Source organism: Maylandia zebra, linkage group LG7 (genome assembly GCF_041146795.1).
Source record: "Maylandia zebra isolate NMK-2024a linkage group LG7, Mzebra_GT3a, whole genome shotgun sequence".
NCBI lineage: Eukaryota > Metazoa > Chordata > Actinopteri > Cichliformes > Cichlidae > Maylandia > Maylandia zebra.
In genome coordinates, this window is record NC_135173.1 from 17,917,988 (window position 1) to 17,933,809 (window position 15,822).

The 15,822-nt window shown below is 41.7% G+C and overlaps 1 protein-coding gene across 1 annotated transcript in view; it reads right to left on the bottom strand.

Annotated features, from left to right (window-relative positions):
- camk1db (calcium/calmodulin-dependent protein kinase 1Db) overlaps window positions 1-15,822 on the bottom strand; it is a 26,815-nt gene continuing 10,993 nt past the window's right edge. The window contains exons 2-11 of the mRNA XM_004567778.3: window positions 14,429-14,560; window positions 12,169-12,243; window positions 9,251-9,389; window positions 8,549-8,675; window positions 8,217-8,292; window positions 6,686-6,798; window positions 4,616-4,694; window positions 3,818-3,905; window positions 3,545-3,707; window positions 1-1,987 (exon numbers count right to left, since the gene is read on the bottom strand). Coding sequence (XP_004567835.2) covers window positions 1,836-1,987; window positions 3,545-3,707; window positions 3,818-3,905; window positions 4,616-4,694; window positions 6,686-6,798; window positions 8,217-8,292; window positions 8,549-8,675; window positions 9,251-9,389; window positions 12,169-12,243; window positions 14,429-14,560 — 1,144 coding nt within the window. The 3' untranslated portion in view covers window positions 1-1,835. The remainder of the gene's footprint in view (window positions 1,988-3,544; window positions 3,708-3,817; window positions 3,906-4,615; window positions 4,695-6,685; window positions 6,799-8,216; window positions 8,293-8,548; window positions 8,676-9,250; window positions 9,390-12,168; window positions 12,244-14,428; window positions 14,561-15,822) is intronic.

Sequence of the window (15,822 nt, forward strand, 5' to 3'; positions counted from 1 at the left end):
TGCAAACAAGCTTCTTTTTAATGCACAAATCTCTACAACTCCAAAGCACATTTCAGTAATAATATGTAATACATGCATACTGAGGGACTTCCAGTGCTTTATAATTTGCTTTCTTTTGCCGATCCAGGAGAGGTGGTGGGAAATATAGGGAAGACCAAAATAAACACAACCCAAAGCTTGTTGAGATTTGTATTTACAGTAAGTAAAAGCTCAAAGTCCATTTTGATATTCACCACATTTTCTTCTCTTTTTTGGGGATAATTCAAGATTGCAAAACCCTCAAAACTGGAGATGCCGTCGTGAAGGGTTTCTTTCTTTTCTCCTTTCATATTGAGCTGGTAAAAATCCAGTGGTTACCACAGAGAAAAATACAAAGACAGATGCCTTCACTGCTCTGTGTGAAAGTCTGCAGAGAGCGAGCGGTAAGGGAGAGAAGGAGAAAGAGTCTTTCTGCTAAATTCAACAGGCTGGTATGAAAGCACAGTGATTAAACACAGAGTGAGTGAGCCGTTTTCAGACCAGCCACTTCACGAGCGGAAGCAGAGCACGATATTTCAACTACTCAACTGGACACCACTGATTGGATTGGTCTCGACTCCTGAATACATTCGCATTCATTTGTAATTTTTTTCATTTTTTTAAAAAACTACAGACATAAATTCACACGTCACTGGTCAACACTTTCTTTACATCCAAATATGATTCCAGGTTTTTAAAGGGAGAAAAAAAAAAACAAAACTATTTAGCAAGACTGCTTTAAAAGAAAGGAAACATCTCTGGCACATCAGAACAATATGCAGTATTTTAAAGGAATAACCTCACCATGTTCACCGAAACAGCAGAGCTTGATCACTTGGAGTTTGGTCAGCTTCACCTTCACGTCCCTGCAGATCCCTGAGAACTGGTCACAGAGCAACAACGTGTGGTCGCCCTCGTGTGGTTAAAGAGGACTTCACAGTCACGTCAATCAAGTCATCAAATAAAACAGCAATTACAAACTAACAACTAGTAGATACTGTATCGTACAATTCGGCAACTTCAGTTTGATTTAATAACACATTTACATGATTCTGCGACTGGTATTCTTACAAAAATTCATAACGTATTATAAGAAAATAAATATTCCAATACATTAGTGCAACGCAGTAGTCCCCTCAGCGATTTCCGCCATGATTGAAAACACACCGTCCTGCTTCACGTCCACTCACTGAAAAGCTAAAAAGGAACAACATCACTACCGTCAGGAGTTTACGATGCCGTGAGCCAGAAAAAAAACGAGAAAGTTCAGAGTGCAGATGATGTCACAATTAGTAACCACAGCTTGAAGCTTATATTTCACTTGCATAACACAACTCCACTCAGCAGCTCCAGGCAGGACATCGACACAAGGCATACAGTGGAAGGTCCCGTCCCAAAACAACAGAAAAGACAGCAGCTTCAATAAAGAGTTTCCTTTAGTGTGGCACTTCGAGACCAGACACTCTTTTATCTGCCAGGCAGCCCTGATCCAGGCTGAGCACGGCCTCCACACAGTAACACCTTCGGTCGAGAGGCTCCCTTCACCCCACCTCTGTGCTTCCAGGTCTAAATGACAATGTGAAGGGAAGCAGAGGGGGAAGCTGTGCTGATCCAAATGGAGCTGAGCCAGCGCTCCTTAAATTCCTCCCGTTTCTTGTTTTTCGTTTTGGCAGAAACTGATGGGAGGTGGCGGGACGGGCAAACTGGGTAACGACACTGAATCACGAGGCCTGGGATGGGTTTTTTTTTTTTCTTCTTTACCCACCCAAGTCTCAAAGCTCCGTGGTCTCCCAGCTCACCTCCCGCGGAACCTGGCGTCATTTAGTCCCCGTGTGGATGACGGTAACAGTGGAGGGTCGTGGCCTGGGTGGCTCGGCCGACGCTGGTGGCTCCTCTCGAGTGGGAGAGGGGGGATCTGAGTCCTGATGGTACGCTTTAGCAGCACATGGCAGAGGATCTATAGGGTGACCTGTGGGAGAAAAAGATTTCCTTCAGCAATGAATCACATGCCATTAACTCTAAGATAAAGAAAGTTGCCAACAAATAATAATGAGCACGACCACAACTGCTTGCTAGATCTCCTGTAACAATTGAACCCTGTAGTTGTAAGTTAAACGAATAAATACTAAAATATTGTAAATACTGGATTATTTAGTCATCTATACATGTTAATCACAACCCACAGTGCAGCTGATTTTTGCGTAAACAGCCCTTGAAAAACAGATCTACAGATGCTTCAGAGAAACAGTGTTTGTGAGCCTCTCTGTACGCCAATAAGAACCCATCATTTTATTCAGCTTCTGCCTTTTTATGGCTACTTGAGCCTTTATTTGATCCTGGATCACATAAATGGTAAAACCATTGATAACACTTTCATGTTGTGCATTACAGCAGAGTGATTCAACTGACAGCGTTCCTGCTGGTTATTTTTATTAGCTTTTAATTTAAAAAAAAAATAAAATCCTCACATTTGAGAAGCCGCATTGATTTTTTTCCCCTTTGTCAAAGATGTGTTTTTGTAAAAGTGGATCATTTTTATAATAACATGCAAAAGTCTTAAGACAATCTGGATTTCTCTATAATTTTCTACTTTTGGTAGCCATCAGCCAGCTTGTGGTACAAGCTGGCTGGACGCTGAACCACTCTTCTTTGCACAATTTAGATCATTTAAATGGGTTGGTTTCCTTAGTCCACAAATTTTCAATATGATTGAGGTCGAGGATTCAGGAAAGCCATTCTAGAAGGTAAACATTAGCTGTCTTTATGCATTACTACACTAGTTTTGATGCGTGTTTAGGCTCATTGTCCTGTTGGAACACCCAGTTGTGTCTAAGTTTCAAATAACTAGCTGGTGATTTGAGGTGAAGTTGAAGAATTTGGAGGAACCATACTGTTGTACCTCTAATTACTGATGACCATTTGAACCAAAAATTTTAAATTTGGATTAATCTGACCTGTTGCCACTGATTTTCAGTCCAGTACTTGTATAATGTGGAATACATCAGCCTTTTCTGTCCGTTTCCCTCCCTTAGATATGGTTTCTTAACAGTCACTCTTCTACTGAGACCATTTCTGATGCTTCAGCGAGCACTGGGCTGATCAACCGAAGCTTTGGTGGATTTTTTTTTCAGTTTCTTAAGAACGTGCCTTTCAGACTGAGTAAAGAGCAGCCAATGTCCAAATAAAAACTCTGAAAGGCTTTCAGAAAGCCTGGAGAGCTAATGCTCACGACCACTTTCAAAATCACTCCTTGTTAGGAAAATAGAAAGAAATAGGGGGGTGGTGGCTCAAGACTTTTGCACAGTGTTGTAAGCGCTGACATCAAACTAAATTCAACAAAAAATTAAATTAGGACCACATTTCACATGTTAAACTCCATTTAGACTGTTTAATTTGAAAAAACTCACAGCTCGAGAGCTTGTTAAACAGTTGTCATTTAGCTTAATGAAGTGGGAAGGAGAGTGAAAAGGCTGCGCTGAGCGTGGCGCTAAAACTGAGACGTGGTCGTGTGTGAAATGTCACTCACAGTCCTTCAGGGAGAGCGGGGCGCAGTCCACAGACTGGCTCTTGGCTGGACCTCGGCTCTGAGAGCTGGACACGGAGCTGGAGCTGGAGATGCTGCTGCCAAAGCTGGAGCCCAGCTGCAGGCGTCTCATGTGGCGGATCACAGCGGTGGCGTTAAAGGCTTGCTGTGAAGAGATGTTGTAAACAGACAAGAGTAACCAAGACAGAGAAAATATTAGAATATAGTGTTTTTTTCTTTTGTGATATTGAACAACTGAGAAAAACGAAGTCTCACCCTCCATTTGCTTTTGGCAAAGTTTTTCCTCATCTGTCGACTCACTGACTCGTGTATGTTCTTACACAGAGCAGTGTCTCCAGCAATCCTGAAAACAAAACAAAAAAACAGATCAAATATAAAAGACAAAACAGCATTACCCAGAGGACTTATATTTGTATGTGTAAAATCCTCATGCTGTTTTCCAATTTGCTGCCGTGATTTTTTTCCCCATTCAGCGAAAACGTCTTTGATTGATGGGGCGATGTTTCAGCAGGTGCTCGCACACCGTATCACGTTCTGCCTCATTCATCACAATATCTCGGCACGAAATATCGTCAATGAAAGTCATTTCTCTCAGTTACGACACCTGTTACCGGTGTCACAAGCCACATATTTATATCAGAGGGACCACCTGCCCGAAACCTCGAAAATATGCATCGCTGGCTAAAGGACTTATTGGCCACCTCAGCTGGAGACAGCAGCCCACGCCATTTTTCTCGTTAAGCTCTGATGCAGGCCTGGGAAGACATCCCAATTGTTCATCAGAGTCCACATTCTTCGAGGATCCTTCACGACACCAGCCACTAATTGGCAGCCATTTATTCAGCAGATTTCTCTCCGAGGGCCGGCGATGCAGAGCAGAGGTGGACTCGCGGCTCGAAGCCATGGTGACAGATGACAGTGGGAGGACGAGCACTCCGTGATAAATGCGTAAGCCCGGCAATCTGCGTAACACTGCTGTGTAATCGCACCGAGATGTGTGGTTCCCTGTGATTGTCTGGATGGGACGCAGTGTGGCGACGGTCAGTTTCTCACCAGGGGTGCTGAAGGGCCTGATCGCAAGTAAATCTCTTCTCTGGATCCTTCTCCATTAGGCAGCTGATGAAGTCTTTGGCTGAGGAGGGAATTAAAAAACAAAAAGTCAAAAGTTCATCCAGATGAGAAAAAAAACTATATCATTCAGTAACAGGCTCCCACTCCTCCTGCGACCCTGAACTGGATAAGTGAATTTATATGATATTAATACAATTCTAGACAAAATGCATGTAATTAAATAGATAAAGAGAAACCAAAACTGCACAATAAATTCAGAGTTGAAGTCTCCAATTAAGTATTATTATTAGTCGACAACCATTAGAGTATTAATAGCGAATTGGTCCCAAGCCTGCATTCTTTCTAATGCCCAGCAGGTGGCAGTGAAAAGAAGTCTAAATATATGGAGGTCTATAGGAAAAATGAACTTCTGTCTCACTTGGTTTATGACCTCAGTAAACACTACCCTCATCAGTCTATGGTCTCATTCAGTAGTTTTAAGTCTTACTGAACTCAACGTGATGTTCATTTAGTAAATAATGACCCACATTAGAGTCAAAAGAGATGATGATGCAAAGTATGCTTTAAGCCGGGCCGGCATGAACATGCAGTGTCTTTAGGTTTCTTAGTTATTTCTGCCCTTTGCTCAGCAGCCTCCTTTTTTTTCCTCATGATTTAAGCCCTCATTAAACGCTTTCCTAATGAGTCTCTTGTCTCAATCCCTACTTTCATGCCGTCCATAGAGACTGATCATTTATGTCCCATTTAGAGTAAAATAAAGTAAACAATAACAAGCAGGGTATTCTTTATTATCTGGCTACCCAGATGGCTACCCCGTGGCTAACATGCTGCGACCATACGAGTGTGCAGCAATGTGGGTGTCTCTGTCAGATCCACATATTGCTTGTTCAGAGATAAGATGCAATAAGGTATGCAAGGGAAGCATTTCCAAAATTATGTGCCGTGGCCCCCTGGAGAGCTGTGAAGTTACTGCAAGGTGGCTGCAAGAAGTCACTTAATGACAAAAAGCTTTTAATTTGTTTTATACGTCTTCTCTATAGAGGAAGTAAAGCTTCTACAAATTTACAATGTACATGTACAAAGCAAAGTGTCTGTAGATTAAAGTGAATCAATGAAAACACAAAGATGGAGATCCTTCATAGTCTCACATGATGATCAGAGCTGGTATTATAGGTTTGGACAGATGGCAGAAGATTTTGAGAGATTTCAGTTCGGGAATGGGCCCATGAAAGTACAGTTCTTAGAGTAGATTCCTTTTTGTTCTAAGGCTGTCGCTAGCATCCCAGCTGATTTCACAAATACACCTTGGCAAGGAAACTAGCCAGCTTGTGCTAACATTAGCTAACAAGCTCAACACACCTTTCAAATTATCATTACACCCAGTTTCAACAGACAAAAATATCAAAACTGAAAACTCTGGACTTCAAAACACACACAGAACCTAAAGGTGGCCAATTTTGATATATACACTTAGTGGCCACTTTCTTAGGTATCTGGTTGGACGCCCTTTTGCCTTCAGAATTGCTTTAAGTCTTTGCAGCACAGATTCATCAAGGTGCTGGAGACATCTCTCAGAGATTTTGATTCATATTGACATGATAGCATCACACAGCTGCTCCAGATTGGTCAGCTGTACATCTATGATGTGAATCTATTCCACTGCACCCCAAACGTCCTCTGCTGCACATATATACAGTGACTGTGAAGACCGTTTGAGTACAGTGAACTCACTGTACTGTGCTTTGAGGGAAGGAAACAGCAACTGAAATGACCCGTTGTTACAACCAAGGTGCGCACAAGAGCATCTCTGAACTGAGCATCTTGTAGCAGATGAGCTACAGCAGCAGTAGACCACAGCAGTCAGCTAAGAACAGGAAACTGAGGTGATGCTATCATTTCTTCTATTTAGTGACACAATTTACATTTTTGGATTTGGCTAACCATGGTCTAGTTATTTCTTCTACATAAAATTTCCAAGTAAAGTACAGAATTCATGAAATAGAAATGTTACCATATTTCCCTCCAACACAAAGACTGACAGCTAAAACTCACCAGAGTCAGATATGTCGTCCCAATACGGCGCGTCAAACTCATAGTCTGCCTTGAGGATCTGCTCAAACAGCTTCGAATCGTTCTCATCGTAGAAAGGAGGATAACCACAAAGCCTGAAAAGATGAAGAGGGTGCGATTACACAACGACGGCCAGTGTGAAAGCCATCATCAAACTTTAACCCAAATCTAAAAGGATTTGCTGTGGTCCAATCTCATTTACAAGCAGTTTGATTTTTCGCATAGCACGCAACAAGAGGCGCCTCCGAGGGATTATGGCGAGCACATGAATACAGAGAGAGAACAGTCAGAGGCACAGACGGTGCGGGCATTCAAATTACACATGTGCAACATGATTGGGAATTTTTGCATTATTATTATTATTATTACTAAACTTTTTTCTACAGCAAACATCAGGCAGAAGTGTCTTTTGTTAACATCAGAAACACTTAATGACCTTAAAATTCGCTGCACTTAAGGAAAAGATCATTACACCAGGGATCGACACCACTTTGCATAATTAGGTTGGCGGCTTTGTGTAACACTTTCTACTGAAAGCCTTCCAGGCTTTGAATTATAGGAAGAGCAGCTGTTTAGACTGCTTTTATATACTGCACTTTATTACTTTTCTTAAGATATGAAATCCTAATTGTCCCCAATTGCACTTATTTTATAATTTTATATACACAAGGTCAAGAAATGGCACCAATAGTCAGCCTGCAACCACTTCAGAGATCCGGGCAGTACAGAGGTGATTCCTAATAACTTAGTTGAATCACTTAACCGCTTTTCATCTTTGTCCAATTCTTGATCTGCTCAAAAATACCGGCTTCCTAGCATTTAGCTCATAGCATTACTGCGCACAGTGCATCCTAATAGATCAGCTGACTGCATGACTAGAGAGACTGCCATTTATCTTTCATTTTCAATCTTATTATCTATTTCATTGTGTTTGCTCACTAATATATCTCCCTTTCTTAATCAGGACACTTTGAGCAAAGAGGTTTTTAATCTCACTGAGGTTTTCCGCTCAGTTTCTGATCTGAATAAAGAGTTTCTGTTTAAATGGGGGCCTATTATGCTTATTTACAGCTCAAAGCTTCTTCTTCTTTTTAATTTAGGAACTTCACTAGAGGGGCTTTGTTTGCAAAAATCCCTACAGATTTTATGCTGGCAGTAAATAATCATTTTTAGCCATTTCGTCCCATTCACTCCTAATTGTCAAGGAATCCCCATGAGCACACTTTAGGGGAGATGCAGCTGGTTTTGGTGTTGTGGTCCATAAATAGGCTCTGTCTACTTGCTGGGTATCCCATGACTGTTGCAGATTTCCCTACATAAAAATGATAAATAAATAAATTTAAAAAAGTAGGAAGTAGAAAAACAACAAAGCTGTGAATCACAAGCTGATTCACTTTCTCATACTTTTACCTCTTTATTTGGAAGTTTGACCGTCTGTATAATAGGACAGAAACAAAGGAAAAGCATGCTCCCTGTATGAGAACTAAGGCAGAATTTTAAAATGATTACTCACAGAATATAAGCGATGACCCCAATAGACCAGCAGTCCACAGCTTTACTGTAAGGTTTCTGTGCTAAAACTTCAGGAGCTGCAACAACAAAATGTTCTTTTTTAAAAACATCATATATATTTATGCAGTAAAGCAATGCTAGCAGTTTTCTGCATGCACGACGCCACAGAGGCTGGAGGACAATGTGAATATTTGGTGGAGTGCCTGAAGCAGATGGCTAAGGTTAACCTGCAGCTACTGGCAGATTAAATTAGGTCACGTTCAGCCAGCGAGACCATCTAATTGTCTCTGAGTAAGTTTTCAGCAAAGCCAGGGCGTCAGAGGGCATCCTCACCGACGTATCCTGGCGTCCCACAGGCGGTGGCCATCACGCCACCTGTTCCCTCCATCTTTGACAGGCCAAAGTCACTGATCATGATCTTTGAATCGTCGTGAGGACTGAAATACAGCAAGTTCTCAGGCTGAAAGCATAAAAGAAGACAAAAGCTGAAACCTATGCATTTGCATGTCTGTCTGCGTTTAGTTAGAAGTCATGTCATGTGTGCGCTGGCAGCAGTTGTGGCAGTTCTTTGTCTACATTTTGCTACGAAAGACATTACTTAAGCTATTTTTAACAACTTTTTACACAGTCTCTAATTGGATTAAATCATAAAGCCGCAACATTTTACATCTAAAAGGTCAAGTCTGGACACACATGGCTGTAAACGTTAACTTGAGTGGTTGGTGGAAGGCAGCCACCAGATGATAATCAGATTCTTCCGATTAGACTGATGTTAGTCACCAAGACATTAAGATGTCAGGCAAAATGTGACATCCAGGAAGCTCTGACGGTTTTTCAGAAAAGGAAAATCCCTGACATTTAACCTTTGCGGGTCATGAGTACTGAGTATAATGGCACTCGCACAGGTTGAACAGCGGGGATTTCCTCCTTACAGGGTGACTGAAGAGGTTTCCTGGTTAAGCACTAAAAGTGCAGTCAGCTCATCAACACCAACAAAAAAAGAAGTTTGACTATGAATATCAAATACCGCAGTACCTTTAGATCTCTGTGTACTATGCCCATGGAGTGCAAATAGTTGACTGCGTCCAAAACTTGCCGAATAAGCCGACTGGCATCCATCTCTGTGTAGAAGCCCTTTTCTACAATGCGGTCAAACAGCTCGCCTCCAGACACCCTGTCAGTCCACGCACACAACAGCAGAGGGAAAGGTTACATAAAACTGTATTTGCAGTGCTTTACAAAAAGCAGGCGTAAGGCAAAGAAAGATTAAACGCATTACTGTTTTTCATTTTATGTATCACTGTTTGCTCTTTCTAATTTGATATTTCATTTTAACACCACAAATTCTTGCCTGCTTGCATTTTCCCCTTGAAGCTGCTGCACGCCTTACATGCAGCAGTGAATGAAAGGGCCCTTGCACAGGAAAAGTGTGGGCTTCTTTACTTATTTGTACCTGCACGAAAATCTCCAAACCAACACTCCGGATCGCTCAAACAGCCTTCCTGTTGAAGTTCACCCTCAGGGATTTCCTCTAAATCTCTACTGAAGCTCCTTGCATGCATTTCTATAGTTTAGTCACTTCTTGTATAATCCAATTTATGCCTGCAGTTTAAATTTGTTTAGCTTTTAGTCACTTCCCAATGTAATAGTTTTTTTATTTGATTAAAATAAACAACTTATAAAACACAACAACCTGTAAGAAGGAAGGAAAGGAAGCTAAAAATAGGCATCTTCTTGTTTGCTTCATCTGTATGAAATGATCTACTTTGCGGCTATGAAATATTGCTAAAGCTCTAAAATACCTTCTTTTTTAATTCCATCTATGATGACTCATTATGCAGCAGTCGTTTATTATTGTTTGAAACTGATGAACCAGCTATTTTCAATGACTTTAAACTGCAGCTACAAAAGGCAAAACTCCCACCAAAAACACTGACTCATATTAAGTTAAGAATATGCGCTTTCATATAGTGCTACCAATAAGATTTACGTAAGTGAGACTTCGGAAACACTAAGCACCTTTGAGAGATACAAAGAGGCCGGGTAATGGATGGCTAAATTGCTGGTGCATCACTCACAAATGCTGTGAAATTATCCGGGGAGGGAAAAAGGTGTCAGAAATCATGAAGACGTGCAGTTTGCAGGAAAACGGCATAATGGCAAAGAAGAATTTCTGCAGAGTGCCTTTTATCCCACAACTTCACTCCACAGACAGCTATGCATGTGCTCCTCATTGTTGCTATAAGGATAAATTCATCATCTTTCTTGTAGACAATCGGATAAGAAGACTGATACCATCCTCCCATCTGTCCCCTAAAAGTGATTCTTAGCTGCACAGTGAGCTTAAACAACCGTGGAAACAGCCATACCCGACAATAAACACGAAAAATCTTATTAAGTAATTCATTCATGACAACAACGTGGAAAAATGGAAAAAAAAGTGCAGCTTAAAGGTCTGAGAAGTGATGGCAGAAGTGCCTTAAACCTGCTATTTTTTTGAGGAGGCTAGCAGTTAGCAACTTCTTTGGTTAGAAGTCTGCATAAATGTCTATGAGAAAATAAGCCTACTGTTCATTTGATCTACAGCCCCAGTAAACCTTTTCCTGGTGAGTCTGGCATCTCAGTAGCAAGTTTCACATGTTCATTCTGAAAATTACTTGTCCCTGTTACTCCTTGTCCCTGTTAGAGACAAGGAGGACAATATAGCAGGCTGTGCTACAATGTAAACATGAGTTATCCCTTGTTTGTTATACCCTCAGAAGCTACTGCTAAAATGCCCGAAACTTCACTTGAGGCTGGATCCAAAAGTCAAGTCAGTGGGCCCAGTTTTGGTGAATAAAACAGTAATAGCTTATCAGTCCACTACTTAGCATTTGTTAGCAAGTATCTCCTGCTGTGAGATGCACCCACCAAACCTGCTTCCCTTACTTCAGGGGTGTCCAACTCCAGGCCTCAAGAGCAGGTGTCCTGCAGGTTTTAGAGGTGTCCTTAATCCAACACAGCTGATTTAAATGGCTAAATTACCTCCTCAACATGTCCTGAAGTTCTCCAGAGGCCTGTTAATGCAATAATCATTTGAGTCAGGTGTGCTGACCCAGGTTGATATCTAAAGCCTGCAGCACACTGGTCCTTGAGGCCTGGAGTTGGAGACCCCTGCCTTACATGATACCGCTGCACTCTCATTCAAATATCGTATCGTTTAGCTCCAAAATAAATAAATCAATAGCCCGCAAGTATCCCATATGGCAATGCTGATGTTACAAAACAGTGACTATGTCCATCTTTTATATACAGTCTATAGCCACCATCCGATTTCAAAAACACTAATATGGCAACAAGGTCGATCCTCAGCACAAGGTCTGAAAAAGGCACTTCACTGACCAGCAGATCAGCTGTCACTGTGGTTACGTCCATCTTTTATATATAGCCTGTGGATCTATGCACATCTATCACATTATCTGTGATATTTGTTTCTTTCTTAAAAATAAAATTCAGTAGTGTCCATTATAAGCATGTAGCTCCTTGTAAAATCTTTGTAAAAGCTCATGCTTTTTTTTGCCTCTAAAGTTAAGCCAAGCTAGCTGTTCCCAAGTGTTTCCAGTCTTTATGCCAAGCCAAGATAACTCGTGGGCTCAGCTTCATGTTTACTGAACATATAAGGGAATGTCAACAATATACTGATTATTATCTCTGCAAGAAACACAAATGTGACCTAAAGTACTGCATGGAAACATACTCGTTAGTTGTTGTTGTTTTTTTAAATTGCACTACTCTTACAGAAATGGACTCCTGTCTCTTTAAAGCATTGCTGCATTTACTTCAGCAAAGATGTCTCAAGGATATTAAAGACACTTACTCAAGCAAAAAAAACAAAGCAACAAAAAATCACATTATCAAAATGACAAGCCAAATGGGAAGCAAAGAGCTGACCAGTGGTGGCTTGATGTACTTACAGCTGCATTATGAGGTACAGGTGGTTTGAGCTCTCATAGATGTCCTCCAGAGCCACTATATTCTCATGCTTTATCCTGCAGAAGGAGAAAAGAAAATTCACTTTTCTTGCTGTCAGCTTCTGTTCATTTCAGCACAGGCTACAAATGAGGTCTAATTAGACTTTTCTTTGGTTAAAATGATGCCCTGTCGACTGAAAGCCTTTTTTGCTTTCCATTATAGAATGTGTGCACGTCCACAGTTACGAAAAATGAACCTAGTGTAATGTATTGTTCATACAGGGTGGGGGAAATTAAAAAAAACCTTTTGTAAATGGCAGCGAGTGTGGGGATTCTTAGATGACACGGAGCGATGAGTCATGAACGGCAACCCCTGTTAGCAGGAGCACCTGAAGAAAATAACACAGATGCTGGGAGAGCCTGTGTCCAGGTAACCAAGATAGGGGGAAAAAAAAGTGTGCAAAGGCAAGGTGATACACAGATGACAGAGCATCTTCAGAAGGGCCAGTGTGGGGGTGGAAAAAGAGGAGGCGGGGAGAGTCTCAAAGGACCAAACAATCTTCACAACTTCTCTCCTTTTCAAAGCCCAGAATGAAAATGAGGTTTCGGTTTGAGGCCTGTTAGACTAACACAGACGAGTAAAGGGTAAGAGGACGAGAAGGAAAATGGATGCGTAACCATGACAGGGAGGGGGGGGAAAAAGAGAGGAAGTCAAAGGATAGCAACTGTAACCAGGCACTCACTTCAAGAGTGAGTGATAACTGAGCTTCTTGCAGCAATTACCCATCAGGCCCTGGAGGAGGATGGAGTGTCACCTGGTGTCAGAGCAATCCTATCATACCCTGTAGGTGTGTGGGTGTGTGTCTATGTGTGTACACGCAAAATAAATCGATAGATGGGATTAGGTGAGGAAGTCACTTAAGCCCGACAATGACTGTTAAATAAACTGAGACTAAATAAACCAGCTCAGGGTTGCAGAGAAAGAGAAACAAGTTTCCCCAGAGGATGACACGAACCTTGCTAAACAACCCTGCAGCTGGGTCAACAAAGTTCCTCGAAAGGCCACTTGAGTCTCGCTTCATCATTCAGTGAAGTTAAAATACCAAACTTTAAATCAGAGATAAACATGGCACAGTAAAAACAATTTAACAGAGATTCTGCCAGGCTTCACTGACTTGGAGTTCAGCAATGTTAGCTTGAGATAAAAGGGTTTTTGTTTATTAAGGGCACCATCTGTCAAATATTTTTTTTGTGTGTGGATTGTAAGCATAGACTGTATATAAAAGATGACCACAGTCATAATTAAATTACCCACTGGTGACTGCTTAACATTTTATGAACACCATCTTGGTGTTTTGAAACTTGATGGCATTAGCGCGAGGCGGCTCTAGCTGAGATTTTTATGGGGACAGAGCAAGTTCGTAGAGGGCCGTGAAGACCTGGTTTGGTAGCCCCTACTGTTCATTCAGCTGAATTCTATTATTATGCTTACACTAAGCAATGCAGTTCGGTAATAATGAAAAACTTAAACATCCATCGCCTGATAAGTTACTGCAGTGCAAGTTTAATTTAATTATTTGGTTAACAGTAGCAATGTGCAGCAATCATGGTAACAAGCATGACGGAGCTGATGGGCCTGTGCAGCTCCAGCTTCTACAGCTACTTTTAAACCGCTGAAAATTGCAAAACAAATTAAATGTGTTGAGGACGTTGTGCGCTCACAGTCAGCTGTTCTAGTGTGTGGTGAGCTCATTAATTCACTTCTGCACCTAAACAACATCTTTCTCCTGTTCGCCCCCTGCTTTGCCTCTGCAATCTAGAAGATATTTTTGCACTTTTATGACTGCTACATTTCTTTATGAGTCCACTGAGCGTGTATGGTTGTAATTATGTTTAGCATGTCTGAATGGAAGTGCATTTTTCAGCTTTGTGGAATAGCAAAGTGTCTTGAGTCAAATGTCCCCCCCTGTCATAGCTAGCTGTTCGCCCTCTGTATACGCTCTGCTCCCAACCCTGAACCCAAGTCTGCTGTCTTTTTTATACAGTCTCAGTGATTGCACTGTCCTGAGGTCTGTGCTCCAGTTCTGGTGCATGAAATTCTACTTTATGAGTCAGGTTCTTTTCCAGATTAGCAAGTCTCTGTATCTGTGCAATGTGCAGTCTTCTCACGAGCTTGGAAGCATTAGCTGATAACTAGGGCACCGCATCATCCAAATAGGGTCACTTCTGGCACTTTTACATGCAGCCTATGTGAGGTACCTACTTCCTTAGGACGGCAATTTCGTTTTCAATGCTCGTCTCCTTCCCCTTGAGCGCTTTTTTCGGGATACACTTGATTGCAACCATCTTCCCCGTGGCCTTCTCCCGCGCCATCACCACTTCAGAAAACGCACCGCTGGAAGAAAGCAAGACAGAAAAAGAGAAAGAGTCCTGCTTTATATGCGCTCAGACAATATTGACACATCATCAGTGAGTAGATAGGGGGCACTCAGAGGCACACAGGCCAGAGTACACAAACGGCATATTGGGAATATTTACTGAGAACTGGCCAAGTCCCCGACTATGGCCAGCAGCCTTCTGTGCTGGCGTACGGTTGACGCTTGCGCGCAGCCAAAAGCACAGCAAACACTTTTAAAACCTCGAAAAACACCCATTTAGGATGGCAGATAGCGTGTCTTCCTCTGCCATCTGCTTCCATACGTGAGCGCCTTTAAAAACAAATACCAAATTAGGGGAATATTTGCTCAAGCAATCTGTATCTGTTGCCATGATACCACATAGATAATAAAGCTTGCTGAGCAGGAAGCGTGGTGACTTTTTTCCTTGTTTTTATTGCACACCTTCAGGATGGTTCGATGTCAAGCTCTTAAAGATTTACTGGGTCACGTGAGCTGGGCTTATTATGATCTAAAAGGCAGATTATTGATTAGCACACAGTCTTACAACTCTAATGTCTTTCATTAGGATTAAAGGATAACACAGAGGAATTATTATTCAAAAAGGTGGTGCTATAATATATCATGTAATTATTATAAGAAGACTCCTTATGACAAAATTACCGAGTTTCTTTTACTCAAGTTGCAAAATCAACCATCACATTTAAGCCCAAAATAGTTTGAAATATTTAGGTTACTTCCTGTATGTTCCTTTTACATCTGAAGGAGCAGACATTAGGGCTTCCTCTTGCAAGTATATCTATATTATCCACTTTTCCGGTTTCTACGTGCTTTTACATGTTGTTCTTATTGTAATGTTAGAGTATTGGTCGGTTCTCGGTTGGTGAGAACGGGTCTCCACCGGAAGATTCTGGCAGCAGATCCAGAGCACAGTAAAGACCACAGACACCAGCTGCAATTCAAGATAAAGGAACTGGAGTCTGTGCAACCTGCAGGATGAGCTCCTTCCTGGAGAGGCATCTGAATGATAAATGACTACTACTAAAGTACCACGGCCAGTAGGGCTGTGCCACATCATGTTACTGAATTTCCCGGAGGAACCCACCCGAGGGATTAATAAAGTTTCATCTATGTTGTCTGCAACAATACCAAGTTTAGCAACAAAATCCATCTACATGCAGGCTATAACGAAACAAGCCCAGGCATGTCTGAGACGGAGAGTCCATGTCCGCCTGACAACAGTTTAGTTCTTCAAGTACTA